This window comes from Chiloscyllium punctatum, chromosome 26, assembly GCF_047496795.1.
Source record: "Chiloscyllium punctatum isolate Juve2018m chromosome 26, sChiPun1.3, whole genome shotgun sequence".
Classification (NCBI taxonomy): domain Eukaryota; kingdom Metazoa; phylum Chordata; class Chondrichthyes; order Orectolobiformes; family Hemiscylliidae; genus Chiloscyllium; species Chiloscyllium punctatum.
This window is the reverse complement of record NC_092764.1, coordinates 17753622-17775704: the sequence shown is the minus strand read 5'-3', so window position 1 is coordinate 17775704 and position 22083 is coordinate 17753622. Positions and strand designations below refer to the sequence as shown.

General features: G+C 42.0%; 1 protein-coding gene across 3 annotated transcripts in view; it reads right to left on the bottom strand.

Annotated features, from left to right (window-relative positions):
• LOC140496302 (meckelin-like) overlaps positions 1–22083 on the bottom strand; it is a 169864-nt gene that overhangs the window by 80290 nt on the left and 67491 nt on the right. For all 3 annotated transcript variants that reach the window (XM_072595887.1, XM_072595886.1, XM_072595885.1), the window contains exons 6-12: positions 21748–21783; positions 19911–19982; positions 16953–17062; positions 8196–8295; positions 4630–4707; positions 3024–3089; positions 732–876 (exon numbers count right to left, since the gene is read on the bottom strand). In XM_072595887.1, coding sequence (XP_072451988.1) covers positions 732–876; positions 3024–3089; positions 4630–4707; positions 8196–8295; positions 16953–17062; positions 19911–19982; positions 21748–21783 — 607 coding nt within the window. The remainder of the gene's footprint in view (positions 1–731; positions 877–3023; positions 3090–4629; positions 4708–8195; positions 8296–16952; positions 17063–19910; positions 19983–21747; positions 21784–22083) is intronic.

Sequence of the window (22083 nt, the reverse complement as noted above, 5' to 3'; positions counted from 1 at the left end):
TATAGCAGGTGATACTTTCGACATTTAGTTCACTAAAACTCATTGCCCCCATAACACCATCCATGAGAATATTGGGTTTTCGTGAACTATATGTTTAGACTATGAGTCGCTATAAAAAACAGAAAATGCTGAAGAAACTCAGCAGACCTGGCAGGATCTCCAGCATCTTCTGTTTTTATTTCAGATTTCCAGCAAGGGCAGTGCTTTCCTTTGAGTTGAGTATTAGTTGCTACTGCCCAGAACGGTCTGATGAATGCATAGCTGTTGGCAGGCTTCATATGGTCCTTCCTGACTGAGATGACTCACCAAGAACTTTGTTAAATTACTTCCCAGGACATGGGTGTCACTGGCAACGCCAGCATTTATTATCCATCCCTAGTTGCCCTTTAACTAAGTGGTTTGCTTGAGCATTTCAGAGGGTAGTTAAGAATTAACCACTTTACAGTGAGTCAGGAGTCACACATAGGCCAGGTAAGGATGGCAGATTTCCTTCCCTCATGGGCATGAGCCAACCAGATGGACTTTTACAACAATCAATGGTAGTTTCCTGGTCACCATGATTTGAACCCATATCACTGAAGCCCTCTAAGCTGTTTGTTCAGTGATATTATAACTATGTCAGCATAACCCTCCTCAACTAATGTCATCCAGAAAGCAGCCAAATGCCTGAAAGTGGGTTCCTGGTACAAAGGTAAGAGGATATCAGGAAGTGATTAAACACCATAACTTACGTATATCATTCCTGTCGAGATTCAGATTGCGAATAGGGATGGGCCAGACCTTTTGCAGTCCTTGACTATCATTGAACATGAGAAAGAGCTCATAAAGGATGGGCTCTGGGAATCGACTGAGAAGATCTGAGATCCGAATCTTGCACTGCAACAAAATAGTAAGATTCACTTGCTCCCGAACGCTGTCTCCAAATCCTACTTACATTGCACAAGAAATCATTTCCACAGTTTGTCAGTTAGATTAGGCTTAGAACAAAAGCACTTCTGAAAACAATTGGCAACCTTTCTCATTGTTTGCTTGTTTGGATTAAACAGGCTCAAAGGCATTTACACAGCACAGTTCGACTATGAAATGATACTGTGCTACTTTTAATGATATAAATGTATGACACTGCCTGTAATGTATTTTGAGACTGGTCAGCTCATGTGCATGACCACCCATTCAAAGTGCCACAGTTTGTAAAACGTATCAGCACCATCGGCAGAGACAGTCACTGATACAGCAGCACACTGGATACCTCAGGGAATTCCAGGTTAAGTAAATGAAAAATATACATTTCAGGAGACGGAGGTCGGGACAAATTCCATGCTCCTTTCCCCATTTTCTACACCCACCTCTCCCCACCTGCACCCTCTACAACTCCCCACTCCCTCCAGCCCCAACCTGGACAGATGGTTTACAATTGCAGGACCAGGAAATCCAACTCAGTCTGTGTGTTGTTTACTTCATAAAATCCAAGGAATTTTGCATCCAATCTATTTCATCTATCTCATCTCAAAACTCCAACACACTGGATTCAATACTTCACTGACAGAGGCTATTGGCAATAGATAATGGGAGAATCCCTTTGTTTACAAATTATTAGGATATAATAAATACATCCTTTTATATATCCTACTCATTGACTACAGTTCAGCCTTCAACACCATTATCCCCTCGAGACTGGTTATTAAACTTAGGGATCTCGGACTAAGCCCCACTCTCAGCAACTGGATCCTCAGTTTCCTGACCCACAGGCCACTTTCAGTGAAGATTGGGGACAATATTTCATCCTCACTAGCACTCAACCACTGGAGCGCCCCCAGGGGTGCGTACTCAGCCTCCTACCATACTCACTGTATACCCATGACTGTGCCGCCAAATACCAGACTAATGCCATTTATAAGTTTGCTGATGGCGCCACCACAGTCAGTCGAATCTCAGATGGTGAAACGGACTACTGAAGGGAGGTGGAAGACCTGGAAAAATGGTGCATTGAGAACAACCCAGCATTCAATGCCAGCAAAAACCAAGGTACTTATTACTGACTTTCGGCGGGATGTTACTGATGCCTCCCTCCCCCCACACACATTAACAGCACAGAGGTGGAATGAGTAGAGACTGTCAAGCTCCTGGGAGTGGTCATCCACAACAAGCTTTCTTGGACTCTTCATGTGGACACACTGGTTACAAAGGCCCAACAACATCTCTTCTTCCTCAGGCAGCTGAGGAAAGTTGGCATGATAGCGAATACCATTGGCAACTTTTATAGGTGCGCCATCGAGAGAATTCTGTCTGGATGTATCACAACCTGGTATGGCAACTGTACCATTCAAGATTGGAGACGGATACAGAGAGTGGTGAACCCGGCCCGGACAATCGCAAAAGCCAACTTCCCATCTCTAGGGTGCATCTACCAGGCCCGCTGTCAAGGAAAGGCTGTCAGCATTCTCAAAGATCCATCCCACCCTGGCAATGTTTTTCTACAACCTCTACCCTCAGGGAGAAGGTACAGAAGCCTGAACACACATACCAACTGGTTTCGTAACAGTTTCTATCCTACTGTTGTTAGAACACTGAACGGACTCACAAACTCTTATCTTTCACTTGTACCTGTGTTTGTGTTTTTGCCGCTGTTTACCTATTATTTACTATCTATGCTACTTAACTCTGTGATCTGCCTATATGCTCGCAAGACAAAGCTTTCCACTGTGCCTCGGTATATGTGACAGTAAATTCAATTCAATTCAATATATTCCAGTCATGATTTAATAACATTTAAGCAGTATTTAGATATTCACTTGCATTGCCATTGCCTCTAAGGCTATCGGTCAAAAACTGGAAAATGGATTGAGTGTAACCTGATTGGCATAGACTGAATGGGCTGAATGGTCTCTTTCTGTACTGTAAAGGTCCATGAGTCTATGAGATTTCACCCGGAAGAATAGGGAAGAGAAAATCCTCAAAACATTTCAACTTAGTTCAAACAAATAGTCAAACAGGGAAGTCTGCCCACATTGATCTCTACTCACAGACTGGACATAGGAAGAGCCAAACTTGAAGGCAGCATCCAGCAGTATTTGAGTGTCAGGGCATAGCTATTAAGAATGACAAATATGCGCATTAGTCAGATTGAAGTAATTAAATAACTAAGTGAAAATTGCTGTATTTTATTCATTCTCAACTAAAGCTGTTTATCCAGATTATCTCAAATATTTCTTTTCACAAGATCAATAGTGCAATGAACTCTAAAGTTTACTTTATGATGTATGCTACTGCACAAGAACCAAAGCAAAAGAGTTCAGATGTTGGAAATCTGAAATTAAATGCTTAGCAGACTAGACAATACATTTGGAAAGACAAATACAGCTAACATCTCAGATCAATGATCTTTCCCAGACATTTGGGCACCAGCTTGCATTCCTTCATCACCATCAGGACTTCCATCACCCCATTGCTACACAACTTCCCCATACTGATGCACTCTCTCACTTTCTCCGGGTTCTCCTGTCAAATCCCATCAGGGAGGTGCTTGGATCAAGAGCAGGGTAAGGACCATCCCCAAAACAAAGTAGATAAAGTGGTTAAGATGGCATGTGGGATATTTGCCTTTATCAGCCGAGGGATAGAGTTTAAGAGCAGGCAGGTGATGTTGGAACTGTATAAAATGTTGGTTAGGCCACAACTAGAGCACTGTGTGCTGTTCTAGAATCCAGATTATAGGAAGGATGTGATGGCACCAGAGAGGGTGCAGAGGATGGTGTCTGGGCTGGAGAGTTTCAATTATAAAGAGAAATTGGACAGACTGGAGAGGTTTTCCTTAGGGCAGAAGAGTCTGAGGGGGAACTTGATTGCAATGTACAAAATTATGAGGGGCACAGGTAGATTGGAAGGGACGTTTCTCTTGCTGGAGGGATCAATGACCAGTGGTATAAACTTAAGGTAAGGTCAGGAGGTTCAGAGGGGAGGTGAGGAAAAAAATAATCGTCTGGGTGTGGCCAGAATCTGGAACTCACTGCCAGTAAGATTGGTGGAGATAAAAACCCTCATAACATTTTTGTATTTAGATGTACATCTGTGATGCCAAGGTACACAAGGTAATGAGCTGAGTGCAGGAAAATGGGATGAGAATAGATTAGATTCCCTACAGTATGGAAACAGGCCCTTCGCCCCAACAAGTCCAGACTGACCCTTGAAGAGTAACCCACCCAGACCCATTCCCCTACCCTATATTTACCCCTGACTAATGCACCGAACACTATGGGCAATTTAGCATGGCCAATTTACCTGGCCTGCACATCTTTGAACTGTGAGAGGAAACCAGAGCACCCGGAGGAAACCCATGCAGACACAGGGAGATTGTGCAAATTCCACACAGACATTCACCCGAGGCAGGAATCAAACCTAGGTCCCTGGTGCTGTGAGGTAGCAGTGCTAACCACTGAGCCACTGTGCTGCCCCATAATTAGGTGGTTTTTGAATGGCACGGACTTGATGGACCGAAGGGCCTTTTTTCATATTGTAGACCTCTGTAACTCAATGGTTCTAACTGATGCACTGGGGCTTTCACACCCAACACTTTTAAACCATTTACATTGTCACGTAAGCAAAACCAGAGAGACATAAGATACATCTCACCTGTAAAGTGCCCCCTCTGACATCTTCCCAGCCCAGAAAATTCCCACGAGCATCATATTTCACAACTTTCAAGGCAATCTGTTGACAAACAAAATGTAAAAGGGGCACTGCAAAGGTTGCTGAGCAAGTTCACAAAGATACAGAATTTGTGTATTGCTGAAATGAAAGTGACTTGACGTTGGAACTTTCCATTTTGCACTCATCACGACAGACACAAGAATGCCAAATTTCAAGGCTAACAACAGCTTATACTGCAAGTGAAAGGGTTATGATTAGTTGGCAAAGCGACTCTGACCAATACTTTACTCACACAAGGCAAGGTAGCGTAATAGGTGAGAGGAAAGGGGCAGCCTGTGTTATACCTCAACTGACAGAAATAAGGCCCAATGGGAAATGGAATGGTTGACAAGGAAACTGGAAGCCAATAAATTTCACAAATTTCAACTCAATTACCCATTAAATGGATGGAGGAATGGTTGCTCCCATTGGGATGACTATGGTGTAAGGAGCTAACCTCACAATTCAGCTGACATTACAATCCATGAGATTAATCAGAGAGCTTGATAATGGTTAGCAAAACCCAGAGGTTGTATCATATTCTTGAAATCAGTCCAGGACATCTGGCTTTTACACAGCTAATTTTACAGCTTAGCTTTTAATCCAATTGAACAGGTGATTTTAGACTGCAAGCAGTTATTGGTGCAAATATGGAGAATTGCTATGCATTGATTTAAACCAAAAGCTCATGACATTGGTATTGCCAAATTATTGAGAAAACATTTGCAACTAACTCTGGAGGCAGTAAGGTCAGTGTAACTTTCATATCTGTCAGTCGTTTATTGACTTGCTTTTGATGATCATTAAGAAAGACAATGCTTTTACATGGTGCCCATTTCTGACTTCCGGACATCCCAAAATGCTTTCCTGCCAAAGCAGACTTGGCCACAAGCTGTTGTGCAATTTGTAACACTTTTGCCTCTGGTCAGTAAAATGCCGGGTTCAAGTGCCTATACAAAGGGTTTATGCCCGAAACATCGCTCTCCTGCTCTTCAAATGCTGCCTGACCTACTGTGCTTTTCCAGCACCACTATTTTCAACTCTGATCTCCAGCATCTGCAGTCCTCACTTTCTCCTCAAATATATAATAAATCATGACTGACTGCAATACTGAGGGGACACTGCACTTCTGGTGATGCCAGCTTTAAGGTGAAATGTTAACCTGAGATCCCAATTGGCTGTCCAGGACGATGTAAAAAAAATTCCATAGCACCTTTTTGAAGAAAAAGAGGGGAGTAATTCCAGGTGTCCTAGGAATCAATCCTGCTACCAAAATTCCCAAAAAGCAGATTATTTGGTCATGACTACTTTGATGACCATTCACACAAAAAAGTGTTGATAGAATATAGACGTTAGTTTGTGAGGCTGATATAACTAAAGTCAAAGGTACTTTTAAAATGCAGCAAACATGCGAGTCAATCTATATACAGCAATGAATTTTGAGACTTGATCACATGTTTTATGAATAAGTACTGGCCAGCACACCAAGGAGAACTTGTGTAGCTCCTGACTAACATCCATTTGGCTTGCTATAGTCACCTGTGAATGCAGTACCTCATCTGAAAACAGCAGAGCAGCACCCTTGTAGTACTGCACTGATGTGATGGCTGGGAGTGAAACTTGAATCTACAATTGTCTAACTCCCAAGCAGGAATGGTACTGCTGAGCCATAATGCAATTACACTATGCCAACTTTCATATCCACTTGTCAAACATCTAGGAACAATCAAATGAGCATTTCCCCAACACTGAAAGCGAGATTTAGATGTTCTAGCTACTCACATTTGGGAAAGTATATTAAAAACCATATTATTGAGAAGGAGTTATATTTATTACTTATAGTATGTTCTTTGACTCAGTTTGTGGTGGCTAACAGCTTAGACTTGAAGGAACTTATGAAAGAGGAGAGGGAGTAGATCATTTGGCCCATCAAGCTTGCTCCACTATTTGACAGAGATCATGGTTAGTTATTTCATAATATGGTCTTCCCTCCCTATCCGTTGATTCCCACATCATACTCCCAGCAACATGAACAGGAATATTTAGCGGTCCAATTTCACCTCATTCCAAAAATATTGATTTATTAAATCTTTTGGTGCTACATTGAATTCTCATAGTCTACATTCTTATTGAACTGTTGATGCCATCAGCAAGTTACAGAAAAGACAAGTGCTCTGGTTTTGCTGAAGTTGAGAATCAACAATGATTGTGTGTACTTAGAGACAGAAAACATTTGCCATAAAAGCTGTTTGAAGCATTAGCTGCAAACAGCGTGGCAAGGACAACAGGGCAGTTTGAATCTTGCTGGACAATGGGATAAGATATCTCCAAAGACCAAGGTAAAAATAATGATTGATAAATAAGTGCAGAGGCTGGGGGGGGGGGCAAGGTGAATTAAAATGCGTGAATTCAAGATCTAAGAAAAAGATTGTGTTTTTATAAAAAGTGACAGAAAGGCAGTAAGAACAAAAAAGTAAAATTTGATATATTTTAAAATTAGCAATCACAAATCAAAAACTGGGGTAATGTGCTCCACATTTCACTGTCATGATGTTAAAATGGTACTTACACAATTAAATATTAGACAACTATCTGTTTAATGAGTGACTGAAATGCAAAAGCAACAACCACATGATTGAGGTAGAGAATGAGCTGCTGACATCCCAAGGGTAAAGAGGTGGCATAGTGCTCAGTGGTTAGCACTATGGCCTCACAGGGTACCAGGGACCTGGGTTTGATTCCAGCCTTGGGTGACTGTCTGTGTAGAGTTTGCACATTCTTCCTGCGTCTGTGTGGGTTGTCTCCCACAGTCCACAGATGTGCAGGTTAGGGTGGATTGGCCATGGGAAATGTGGGGTGATAAAGTAGAATGCTCTTTAGAGGGTCTGTGTGGACTTTGTGGGCCGAATGTCCTGCGCCCACAGTGCAGAGATTCCACAATTAAATGTGGAGGAGTTGATACCATGCAACAACTTGTAGCAATTCCAAGGCATCTACTCTTTACCACATGTTACTGACTGATTGGCACATCGATAACAGCAACATTGTTTAGATGCCTTTACTCTTTCCTTTTGAGATCCAGGGCGTTGTTCACCTAACCTTTAACCTGCATCGGTATTAAAGGATAAGGACAACAGGTTGTCAGGATTGGGAAAAGGTATGTCAACAACGAATGAGGTTAAGGGGTCTGATGGACAGCTGTGGAAGTTATTATATAAATGCAATTCTTGTTTTTCTAATAATCCTTGGGACACCTCAAAATGCTTCAAATTATTTTTTGTCATGGAGCCACCGTAGACATAAATGCAGCTACTAAAATGCAGATTTTTCACTAACTGGCCTGACACCTCATTAGCTATCCCTGATAACAAGCTACTGTACATGGTCATACATTTATTGTCATCAATTAGATATTGCTGCCTTCTGGATACCACTCAACTACCAGTTAGATTAACCAGGAGGAGGCTGACTCTGCCCCTGTCACTATATGGACATCACCATGCACTTGCCTGTGAATCCTTTGTGAAAGAGAGTCCCTGAGGAGCCATTTGCCATAGAGATGCTGCTATATTCGTGTCCACATAAAAGAGTTTCGGTAGGAACTCAGTACTGCAATGGAAAGGGAAGAATTAAAATGAACACAGATCAGCCATCCCAAAAACTAATGAACAATTCAGTAACCTTTCTTTGTCAATAAGAACCATCATTACAAGGTAACCATCACAAGCTCAGAAAATATTATTGTCCAACACGTGACACCAATTAATCTTAAAACATATTTCTTCATGTGATGTGAGCAGCGACGGCTGGGACAGCATTTAATTCCCATCCCTAGATGTCCTTGAACTGAACGGCTTGCTTCAGGAAAAATTTAAGAGTTAACTACATTGTTGTGGGTCTGGAGACATATATAGGCCAGATCAGGTAAGGATGGCAAATTTCCTTCTATAAAGGACATTGCTGAACTGGGTGAGTTTTTATGATTACGTGATCACCATTAGCTTAGCTTCTAAAAACTCAAATTCAAATTTCACTATCCACTATGGCGACTTCAAACCCATGTCCCCACAACATTAGTCTTAGTCTTAGATTATTAATTCAGTGACATTACCACCGGCCAACCATCTCTATTTGAACCTAACGCCAAGAATTCTTCAAAGAACTTTGCCATCAATTGCCCAGTGAACTCGTAAAACACAACTCAAACTCTTTGCCAAGAAATACCTTTTCTGTTACAAGAATACTTGTCAATATATTGTTAATTCAAGGTTAGAGGGTAAATTCATTCCTCCACTCCAAGTTTAAAAGAATGTACAATTTGCCTTTATGCAGTGTTTGCACAATTGTGCAACCATAAGCCACAGGAGAAAGTGAGGACTGCAGATGCTGGAGATCAGAGCTGAAAATGTGTTGCTGGAAAAGCGCAGCAGGTCAGGCAGCATCCAAGGAACAGGAGAATCGACATTTCGGGCATAAGTCAAGAAGGGTTTATGCCCAAAACGTCGATTCTCCTAACCATAAGCCACAGCCTACAAGTATCTCTGCTCCAGGGAGAAACAAGTGATTATGGATTAAGGGACACCACTGTAAATCAAGGGGTAGATGGCAACGTAAGAGTTGATTTTACTGACAAGAAATCCACAGGCTGACACTAAACTCTGGGAAATGTGGATTGAAATTGCACCACAACTGCTGTAGATAAGGTGAATCACAAGTGCCTTTTCACTAGGGAAGGCGATTCAAGACCAGGGGGCATATTTTTAAGGTGGGAGGCAAAAGATTTTTTTAAAAAACTTGAGGGACAATTTTTTTTAACACAGAGAGTGCCTTATGTCAGGAATGAACGTTCAGAGGAAGTAGTGGATGTGGGTACAGTTATAACGTTTAAAAGATATTTGGGTAAGCATGTGAACAATAAATGCTTGGAGGGATATGGGTCACATGCAGGCAGGTGGGACTGGGTTAGTTGGGATTATGGTTGGACCGAGGGGTCTGTTTCTGTGTTGGTTAACTCCATGACTATGACTCTAATAAAAATCTGGTTTACAAAGCTGGTCTCAGAGTTAGGGACCACATGTTCTGTAATCAACAGTCATAATTGTTGTAAAATCTCATTTAACTCTTTAATGCCCTTTAGGGAAGGAAATGGGCCACAGCAAGATAGTTAACTCTTCACTGCCCTCCTCGATGGCCAAACAAACCACTTAGTTCATGGACAATTGGGGATGGGCAATAAATGTTGGCCTTTCTAATCCAACCATAATCCCAACTAACCCAGTCCCACCTGCCTGCGTGTGATCCATAGCCCCCCAAGCATTTATTATTCATGTACCCATCCAAATGTCTTTTAAATGTTGTAACTGTACCCACATCTACCACTTCCTCAGGAAGCTCATTCCACACACAAACCACTCTCTGTGGAAAAAGAAAACTGCCCCTCAAGTGACTCTCATGCAAGAAAGAGAAGCATGACCAATGAGAGACTCCCCCAAGCAAGTTGGAAGGATTCGCAAGTTGACTGTCAAGCTGCTTGACTATGTCATGAATGTTCTATCCACAGCCCCCAAACCTTAGAGTGGAAGTTGAGCCTCTGATCCACGGGCAGGACAACCATGTACTGAATCTAATCAGCTTCAAAGCCAATAAAGTACAGGTGAAGTGTACTCAGTGTTAAGGCAGTGATGTGTCCTTGTCTCAGAATGAAACAAATTAGTTTAGATGGCTGTACCAACTTGTTGAGCTAGCAGAAACATCTAACAAGTAAAACTCATAAGCTAGACCCATTGAGCCCTGGGATGGTATTAAATGACTGGGGGCTGTGGATAGAACATTCATGACATAGTCAAGCAGCTTGACAGTCAACTTGCGAGTCCTTCCAACTTGCTTGGGGGAGTCTCTCATTGGTCATGCTTCTCTTTCTTGCATGAGAGTCACTTGAGGGGCAGTTTTCTTTTTCCACAGAGAGTGGTTTGTGTGTGGAATGAGCTTCCTGAGGAAGTGGTAGATGCTCCGAAAACTAGTGTGCTTCCAATTAAACCTGTTGGACTATAACCTGGTGTTGTGTGATTTTTATCATTGAAGGAATGCAGGGATCAGTGAAGGTTGTATGGCTAGAGATTATTAAGAGTTAGGGTGGGACCAGACCATGGAGGGACTTGAACAGAATAATGAGAACATTAGAATCTTCAATAGGCAGTGCTGTATCAAAGGAGCATTCAAATAAGAGTAGGCCATTTAGAACATCATCCTGATACACCCTTCAACTACATCATAGTTGACCTATGTCAACCCCATCTTGCTACATTATCTCCTTATGTGATATCCAGAAAACTAGTGATCATTAATTAAGCCCTCTGGAATTGGGAATTCCAATGATTCACCACCCAATCAGTGAAGAAATTCCTCTCATTTCAATCCTTAATAGTCTGCCCGTTATTCTGAGACTGCGTTCACTGGTTCCAGATCCCCCAGTCAGGGGAACCATCCTTCCTATTTCTACCATATCGATCCCTGTCAAAACTTTACATGTTGCAATGAGATCACCTCTCATTTTTCTAAATATAGTGGGTAAAGGCCAAGAATCCTCAGAAGACAATGCTGTTGTCCCAAGGGTCAATCAGCCATGAAGATGCTTGAGATTGTATGCAGACTAGACATGTTTACAATTATTATTCCTCAATTCACTAGTTACTGAGTGCAGCCGATTGTGCAGCTGCACTCATCCAGAACTTTCCATTAGAGCCACAACCTAATTACAACATTCCTTTCTGCGCTCTCATCAAGAACGGAAGAGTCACAGACTTTGCTGATGAAGTATATTTTTGATACCGACTCACACAAACAGGATGGCTCCTGGTTTTGAGTCCTGGACAGTGTTGACTCAGTTGATTGTATCTGGTGAGAATGTGAAAGCATTGCAATCAGTTAGGGTTCAGGGACAAGAAGAAACAAGTGTAGTTGCTCATTCCGGTCAGGAGCCTGTAGCTCAGAAAAGCTTTAACCTGTTCTCATGCCACTTCCAATGAAGTAGAAAAACACTTGGCACCACAGTGGCATGGTACCAAGTACAATAAAAAGCCATTATCTTGCAACATGGACTATTCACAATTCATATACTTTGTAGGAAGTGAGGTTACGGGGCAGGGTGAGGCGGGGTTGGGGGGCATGGTGGTAATGTTACTGAACTAGTAACCTAGAGTTTCAAGCTAATGGTCTAAGGTTCAAATCCTGTAAGGGAAGATGGTAACATTTGAATTGGGGCAGGCAATCTGGAATTTTTAAAAGGTAAAAAAGCTATTACAATGGCAACTACGTAGCCATTGACATTAAAACCCATCTGGTTCACTAATATCCTTTAGGAAGGGAAATCTGCCAGCCTTACCTGGTCTGGCCTACATATGACTCCAGACCCACAGCAACGTGGTTGACTCTGGACAATAAATGTGGGCCAAGCCAGTGATACCTGCATCCTATGAACAAATAAACAGCTGAAATAATGACACAAGGGTGAGCATATTTACCTTTTTATTCTGCTCTGTAATTTATTACTGAGATAACAGAACTTTTCATAATTCCAAAGGTTTGTTGATGGCAGCCTCTAACCAAAGACTTTCTTTCCCCTCCAGCTGAGCAGCAAACAAATCCACAGGGAGATTTTGCTAAAAGTCAAACAGATGGCATTGTACCATCTGCATGTTATACAGCTTTCTTACTCAGGAGAGGTGTATGTAAAGATCAACTGGTTTGTAATCAGTGTGAAATTGTGTCCTGCACACTGAAGTCTCAGTCATTAATACTGGTCTCTCTCTCTAATGAGAGAGCAGACTTATGGTTTGGTTGGACTGTAGCGAGTTTCCCTTAACCTTTAATAGCCATTGTGAAAAGTTGAAATCCTGTTAACGACCGCTGGGGGACTTCATTATATACCATCCTCCAGTTTGAAGAATAACTGATGGCCACTACTCTCTGTTTTCTGTCACTCAGCCAATCTAATGCTACAGCCTCTTTTATACCACGGATTTCACCTTTGCTGACAAGGCAGTTAGGTGATACTTTATCAAGTGCCTTTTGAAAGGCTATGTACATCACATCGGCCATCTTACCCTCATCAATTCCTTCTGCAATTTAATCAAAAAACTCCATCAAGTTAATTGACGTGAGTTTCCATTACCAAATATGTTCTGGTTTTAATAAGTTGATTTGAATTTTTTTAAGGGAAGATCAATCTTTTCCCCAAATCTTCACTTCTAAAATCTCCAATCGCAGCACTCGCCCCTGACCACTGTTAAACTGACTGCCCTGTCATTGCTAAAGTCAGAAATCACACGACACCGGGTTATGGACCAACAGGTTTATTAGCAATCACAAACTTTCAAAGCACTGCTCCTTTGTCAAAAGAAGTGGTGACAGATACCTAGTGCTTCCCTTCACTTCCTCTGATGAAGGAGCTGCACTCTGAAAGCTTGTGATTTCAAATAAACCTGTTGGACTATAACCCGGTGTTGTGTGACTTCTGACATTGTCCACCCCAATCCAACATGGCATCTCCACATCTCGGCTACCATTGACACTGAAGTTGCTAAGTTTGTCCTTATTCCCTATATTGAACAGAGGTGTAACATTTACAAGTCTCCAATTCTCTGGCAATACCAGTGCCTGCTCTATCTCCAACTACACTTCCCTCAGTTCCCTGATCTGAGGGTCACCGGACCTTAAAAGTTAATTTTGATTTCTCTCCACAGATGCTGCCAGACTGCTGAGCTTTTCCAGCAACTTCTGTTTTTGTTTCTGATTTACTTCATCTGCAGTTCTTTCGGATTTTGTTCAGATTTTCTTTAGTCTAGGTGACTTGTCAAATTTAAATACTGCCAGCAATTCTGAAACCTTCTCTGCACCAACGTTTCACCCTTTCAGTGGCTTAGTGACCTCCTCTTTCAATATTTACTGTCAGCATCTTTTCCCTTGGTTAAAAAAAATACACATTACACATTTTCTATCGCAGACAAGTTCCCAGTCTCCAAGCATAACCCGCCTTTAATTGGCCCTAGTTTGCCTGTAACCATTCTTTCATTATGTAAGTGCATATAGAAGATTGTACTCCCTTTTATTTTAGCTGCCAATCTCTACTCATGCTAACCCTTTGTTTCTCTTATTTCCTTTTACACATCCTCTCTGTATTTTCTATATTCAGTCAGGTTCGTTCTTGTATTGTGAACTGAATGCACTCTTTACCTGCTTCATTTCACTTTCTTTTTACATCCTTTCTGTCATGAGGATTTGGTTTTCATTTCCCTTTTGGGAATATACCTTGACTGTAACCAAAACATTCTGTATTTTGAGGCAACCTACTTTCCTTTACTGGTTTACCTGTCAGTCTTTGATTTCAAATTACCAAGGACTAATCTGTTCTGATCACATTGATGCTAGTCCTCCTCAAGTTAAATACTTTTACTCTGGAATGTTTCTTTTTTCTGTCCCTCACTAATCAAAACTATTTTACTATGACTGCTGACCCCAAAACAATCTCTTACTGTCACTTGATCCACTGAACCTGTCTTATTCCCCCCTGAAAAGAATGTACCAATACCTCTTTCTTATCACTATTTCATCAGGCAAATTACAGAGTCATAGAGTCATACAGTACGGAAATGTATCATCAGTTAAATATTCACTGAGATTTATATCATCTCTCCAGATGTAATCATCTTTGTTTTGAAGCCTTTTTAAGGCATTATTCCTGTGCATAACTCATAAAAGGGTGGTGATACAGGGTTGGGAAAGACTTAGATGGAAAATTACAGGCCAATTAGCCTAACCTCGGTTGTTGGTAAAATTGTAGAATCCATCATTAAGGATGAGGTTTCTAAATTCTTGGAAGAGCAGGGTCGGATTAAAACAAGTCAACATGGATTTAGTAAGGGGAGGTCTTGCCTGACAAACCTGTTGTAATTCTTTGAAGAGGTGACAAGAAGGTTAGACCAGGGAAACCCAATAGATGTGGTCTATCTAGACTTCTAAAAGGCCTTTGATAAGGTGCCACACGGGAGGCTGCTGAGCAAGGTGAGGGCCCATGGTGTTTGAGGTGAGCTCGAGGATTGAGGATTGGCTGTCTGACAGAAGGCAGAGAGTTGGGATAAAAGGTTCTTTTTCGGAATGGCAGCCGGTGACAAGTGGTGTCCCGCAGGGTTCAGTGTTGGGGCTGCAGCTGTTCACATTATATATTAATGATCTGGATAAAGGAACTGGGGGCATTCTAGTGAAGTTTGCCGATGATACGAAGTTAGGTGGACAGGCAGATAGTACTGAGGAAGTGGGAAGGCTGCAGAAGGATCGAGACAGTTTGGGAGAGTGGTCCACGAAATGGCTGATGGAATTCAATGTGAGCAAATGCGAGATCTTGCACTTTGGAAAAAAGAATACAAGCATGGACTACTTTCTAAACAGTGAGAAAATTCGTAAAGCCAAAGTACAAAGGGATCTGGGAGTGCTAGTCGAGGATTCTCTAAAGGTAAACATGCAGGTTGAATCCGTGATTAAGAAAGCGAATGCAATGTTGTCATTTATCTCAAGAAGGCACCGTTGTGCTTTTATATTCTTTACAAAGCTTTATAATGACTTTATAAAGCTCTGGTTAGGCCCCATTTGGAGTAGTGTGTCCAGTTTTGGTCCCCACACCTCAGGAAGGACATACTGGCACTGGAGCGTGTCCAGCGGAGATTCACACGGATGATCCCTGGAATGGCAGGTCTAACATACGAGGAACGGCTGAGGATCCTGAGATTGTATTCACTGGAGTTTAGAAGATTAAGGGGAGATCTAATACAAACTTACAAGATAACACATGGCTTGGAAAAGGTGGATGCTAAGAAATTGTTTCCGTTGGGCGAGGAGACTAGGACCCGTGGACACAGCCTTAGAATTAGAGGGGGTCAATTCAGAACAGAAATGCAAAGACATTTCTTCAGCCAGAGAGTGGTGGGCCTGTGGAATTCGTTACCGCAGAGTGCAGTGGAGGCCGGGACGCTAAATGTCTTCAAGGCAGAGATTGAAAAATTCTTGATGTCACAAGGAATTAAGGGCTCCGGGGAGAATGTGGGTAAGTGGAGTTGAAATGCCCATCAGCCATGATTGAATGGCAGAGTGGACTCGATGGGCCGAATGGCCTTACTTCTATTCTTATGTCTTATGGTCTTAGGTGAAATACCAGCCGGAATATTTGTTTGTTTATTTTCAAGATGTGAGTATGGCTTAATGGGCCAGTATTTATTGGTCATTCCTAACCAGTCCTTGAGAAAGGGGTGATGTGCTACATTCCTGAAGCACTATAGTCCATGTCATGTAGGTATACCCACATGCTGTTAGTGAGGGAGCTTCAGGATTTTGATGCAGCTGCAGTGAAGAGATGGCGATATAGTCAGAAAGGTGTGTGGCACGGAAGGAACAGCATGCCACATGGCATAGAGGTTATGGTGGTCATTCATTTATCTCCAGTCATTGTCCTTGGAGGTGGTGAAAGACACAGAATTAGAAGGTGCTCTACAAAGAATCTTTGTGAGTCGCTGCAGTACATTTGTAGATGGTACACACTGCTGTGTGTCAGAGATGGAGGAAGTGGAATGGTGAAGATGGTTGATGGGGTGCCAATCAAGAAGGCTGTTTTCTGGACAGCCCAGTCATTGTTTTTTCATGATAAGAGGGACTTCTAATCTTTATTGATTGATATACCGTGGAAAGAAGCAAAATGTATCACAGTCATTGACTGAGTGATTCATTTGTTACAGCATTGGCTGGGAGGGCACATGGGAATTTCTGCACACCAACATCTGCAAACCCACTGCAAATCCAAACGCTGGTCCCATCCTCTGATTTTTCCATTCAAAGGAAGAGAAATCACCATTGATGGTGCCGATGGGAACTGTGTCAGGAAACTCCAACAATCCATCACCCACGCTTTCTTCTCCCCACTCCTTGCCAAAACACTGATTCTGCAGCACCTGTGTTCAGCCATCTGGGGGCACTATAATTGGCCTCAGTTCCTGAACCCAGTGGCCTTCTCATTCAGTTGACTGGGCTTGGCTGCGATGGTTCAGAATACTTGCTCTCTGGACTCACATGTGAAGAATAGTTACTTTGACTGGTACCCAAGAAACTATCCCTTAATACATACAGGAAGGAAGTGATAACTGTATGATATTACGCACGATTTATTAAATTAGAGACCGAAATTTGTGGCATCGAAAGGAGAGCAGCGAAGATGTTTTACTGACCTGGATTTTAAATCTTTATATAGAATGTAGGCCTCACCATCAACTAAGGTGTTCACACTCAACACCACCAGGTTCATGAGCAGCTGGCAGGCTGTCTGGTTACTGTAAATCTTGTTGTGAAAAAAAAACTCTTGTTAGAAAAAAGACTTTTAGTTTCCACTTAGAAAAGCTTCACATTGTCGAATCTGACGATGAAAGAAGTGACGACTCAATCCAATTTGGGAAAGGGGAGGATTGCAAAACCAAACTTGGCATTAATTTTCCCAACTGGTTTTCATGCTGGGATCTACATCAGAACTGGGTAAGAGATAGCCAAATCCCCATGCTGTTCAGCAGTCCCACATCGTTCAGAGGGACACAGAAATGCACAGGCTCAGTGTGATGCAAACTTGTAATAACCACATGTTTCTCAATGACAAAACAGACTTCTGCAATTTTGAAAAAAAAAGATATATTGTGAGACAGAATGCTGGGAAGTAATCTGTTAGTCAATATTATAGAATAATTAAAGATCAACTATTCGTGGCTTTGTGAGGGGCAGGTCATGCCTCACAAACCTTATCGAGTTCTTTGAGAATGTGACTAGAAAAGTTAATGAGGGTCGAACTGTGGATGTGGTGTATATGGACTTCAACAAGGCATTTGAGAAGGTTCCCCATGGTAGGCTCATTCAGAAGGTCAGGAGGAATGGGATACAGGGGAACTTAGCTGTCTTGATACAGAATTGGCTGGCCAACAGAAGACAACGAGTGGTAGTAGAAGGAAAATATGCTGCCTGAAGGTCTGTGGTGAGTGGTGTTCCACAGGGATCTGTCCTTGGGCCTCTACTGTTTGTAGTTTTTATTAATGACTTGGATGAGGGGATTGAAGGATGGGTCAGCAAGTTTGCAGACGACACAAAGGTTAGAGGTGTCGTTGACAGTATAGAGGGCTGTTGTAGGCTGCAGCAGGACATTGACAAGATGCAGAGATGGACTGAGAGGTGGCAGATGGAGTTCAACCTGGATAAATGCGAGGTGATGTATTTTGGAAGGTCGAATTTGAAAGCTGAGTACAGGATTAAGGATAGGATTCTTGGTAGTGTGGAGGAACAGAGGGATCTTGGTGTGCAGGTACATAGATCCCTTAAAATGGCCACCCAAGTGGATAGGGTTGTTAAGAAAGCATATGGTGTTTTGGCTTTCATTAACAGGGGGATTGAGTTTAAGAGTCATGAAGTCTTGTTGCAGCTCTATAAAACTTTGGTTAGACCGCACTTGGAATACTGCGTCCAGTTCTGGTCGCCCTATTATAGGAAAGATGTGGATGCTTTGGAGAGGGTTCAGAGGAGGTCTACAAGGATGCTGCCTGGACTGGAGGGCTTATCTTGTGAAGAGAGGTTGACTGAGCTCGGACTTTTTTCACTGGAGAAAAGGAGGAGGAGAGGGGACCTAATTGAGGTATACAAGATAATGAGAGGCATAGATAGAGTCGATAGCCAGAGACTATTTGCCAGGGCAGAAATGACTAACACGAGAGGTCATCGTTTTAAGCTGGTTGGAGGAAAGTATAGAGGGGATGTCAGAGGCGGGTTCTTTACACAGAGAGTTGTGAGAGCATGGAATGTGTTGCCAGCAGCAGTTGTGGAAGCTAGGTCATTGGGGACATTTAAGAGACTGCTGGACATGCATATGGTCACAGAAATTTGAGGGTGCATACATAAGGATCAGTGGTCGGCACAACATCGTGGGCTGAAGGGCCTGTTCTGTGCTGTACTGTTCTATGTTCTAAGAAACGTACAGTGTTCAGCCTTAAATTCGCTCCCTGATTGGTCATAATGTTTATCCTCTCTTCGTGTCATCTGTTTCAGGAGGTTGCAGATCATATTTATTGAATCAATCCTCGCTCACTCTGAGAAAACATCTTGAAAATTTATTCCTAATTGAAACATGTTGGAGTGAAGTTTTGTGAAGACACAGTGTGGGGCAGGAGAGAGCAGGCAGGTTACTTTGTACAGCTGTGGTTGATGGAGAAAGCTGCACATATAAAATTGTAGCTGCCTTGAGTTCGATTTCACTGGTGGGATATCTAAAATGCACCAAGTATCCTTTAGACATATCAGGAAGGAAATATGGAATGTTAAGCTTTCAAAGGAATTATCCAGCTCATTCTTTGAAACTGCCAAGTTGTCAAGGAAATGAAATGAAAGCTTTAAAAAAAAATCTGTCTGCATTCTGAAATCAGAGCTTGCTGTTTCACACTGCTTGTTGACATGAGCCTGAGGGAATTATGGGATTTATATTGCATAACTGATATCACAACCTATCATTATCACAGTGGAGCGTTTGTCAGCACAGCTCCAAATGCTTAGAAACCTTTCAGGTTGGACAGTAAATATAAGTGTTTTTATATGAAGGATTAAAGGAAGTTAAATGTAGCAAATGTTTCTTTTTCTATCATTAAGGGTATTTTGTTTTAAAACAGTGATTTCATTAATAGACATTTACAAAGTTTATTTAATCACAGTCTGTATCCTACCATCTTGTCTAAGATAGATATTAAGCAAAATGCAAGTGCAAAAGGTGTGGGACATATAAAAATATGGGGGATGAGTTGTGAGTTGGCATTAAGTTAGTGTAATTGCTATAATGGGTTGTGGAGGTGGGTAGAGAGAACAAAGGTTGGCATAGGTGGGTATGAGGGATAACATGGGTGAGTGTTTGTGCAGGAGGTAAGGGTATGAGGGATGAGGACTGTTTTTTTGTATTCTTTTAAACAATTTTGAAAAATCTCAAAGGCCTGAGGTAGACCCTTCCCACTTCCAGTACTACACAACATGGACTGCAATGGTCTATGATGGCAGTTCACCAGCAGCATTAGGGCAATTAGGAATAATCTACAAGGGCAAAGCCCGCATTCTGTCAAAGAATAAGAACTCAAACACATCAGGTCATTTGTGATTTGAAAGCTACAACTTACTGAGCATGCCAGATAACTTGCTTGAAGATGTGTTTCATACCAAATAGAATCTGGCACTCTTCCTGTTTGAGACTGAAACAAAATATTACCAAAAATTAATCTTACACAAGAAGCAGTAGTTCACAAGTTGGCTTTAATCCCCCCCCCCCCCCCGCCCTGTTCAACTCTGGGTACAGTAGGCTAGCACTTGCCCTGTGCTAGCTGGTGATGTACTCAGCTACTTTAACTGCAATATTAGTCACCTGAGCCCAGAGACAATGTGGGGCCGGGGGCTGTGCCAGTGTGAGGGTTGAGGGGGAACTCAAACAAGTTTGATTCCCATTTCCACCCAGTGCCATGGGTTCTCTCTGTCTAACAAGAGTTAGTAAAGAGCTGCAAGATATTGAGGATTAAATTTCATGCAGGGTGCAAAACCAAACCTGGTTCATTAACCTCCTGATGTTTTTGAACAGGAAGGCGATGCAAGCTGGATATTGATTGATCTGTAAATATCCATGATGCTATATCTCCTCAATAAAGGTGTCATTAACTTATTTAGTTGCATTTTCCTTACTTAGACTGGAAGCACTGAAGCTGAACATAACCCCAAAAATACCCTCCTTTCTGAGTTTGGTTATTTCACGAATGTTTCTGCTCCTCTGTTTGGCTCAGATTGAAGCGAAACATTTACAAGCCAAACCATCAGAATCTACCACACCAAAAATTCTAACTTTCATTTTGAAAACTGATCCTTGTTGACAGTCATCCATTCTTGTTTCAAAAGCTCGGATTGTGATGTCAGTTGAGGCTTCACTACCCTCACAATCTTCCTAGTCAAGGAGTGGAGGCCAGTAGGTGTTGTATCAATGAATCTTCTAGCTGAGAGCTGAGGAAAAGAGGTGAAGTGAATTCAAGCCACCATTGGCCACTATTAACTACAGACTTCCAGAGGAATGTCAAGGAGCCAGGTCTCGTAAGAAAATCATTGACCAGAAAATGCCTTTGAAGTATTGGCAATAACAGAAACGCCACAGACACAAGGGGCATAGACAGAGAGAAAGAGAGAGAGAGAGAGAGAGAGAGAGAGAGAGAGAGAGAGAGAGAGAGAGAGAGAGAGGCCATCGCTCTCATAATGGAAGCACAGGATGATCAAACCATCAGCCAAATCCAAAAGTATTCATTTCAGATAAGGTTATGAGAACAAGTCTAAACCATCACATCTCTTGAGTCTGGTTTGCTATTCAAGGGTGGTAAGGGTGGACGCTAAGAAATTGTTTCCGTTAGGCGGGAAGACTAGGACCCGTGGGCACAGCCTTAGAATTAGAGGGGGTCAATTCAGAACAGAAATGCGGAGACATTTCTTCAGCCAGAGAGTGGTGGGCCTGTGGAATTCATTGCCACGGAGTGCAGTGGAGGCCGGGACACTAAATGTCTTCAAGGCAGAGATTGATAAATTCTTGATGTCACAAGGGATTAAAGGCTACGGGGAGAACGCGGGTAAGCGGAGTTGAAATGCCCATCAGCCATGATTAAATGGCGGAGTGGACTCGATGGGCCAAATGGCCTTACTTCCACTCCTATGTCTTATGGTCTTATGGTCAATAAGGTCATGGTTGATCAACTGGCTCAGCTCCACTTTCCCACCCTTCCTCCCCTCCAATAACCTCATGTCTGTAATGACCAAAGATTTGTTGATCTCTATACAAAGGAACCTCAAAGACTGACCATTCATAGTTATATATTGAGTGCCAAATGATTTTGCTTATAAATTGAATACAAAACAGAGATTCAGAATCTAATGTTTGGCTGCCGTTTTGACCCCAGTCGTTCTATGTTTAAAAAATAAGTAAATGCTTACTGGCAATTCAGTGTTTTTAAAACAGAGGCCTCCTTTCTGAAAGGAAAATCAGAAATTAATTACAGAGTATGACAAAATAACAAACTTATCATCATGTAAATCTGACCATTCAAAGATTGCGATTTTAGGTGCACGTTAGTTTGGAGTTCAGTAACATTGATTATACCTTGTTATTTCAGTCACCACACAAACAAAAACAAGTCTGAGCAAGATTATCTAGTCAGGAACAATGTATAACTTTAAGGTTAATATATGTTCTGCAGTTCATGTATCAAGGATGGGGAGACATGGTTTGATCTCATTTTTGAATTGTTCTTGTGAACTTGGTACAGAAAT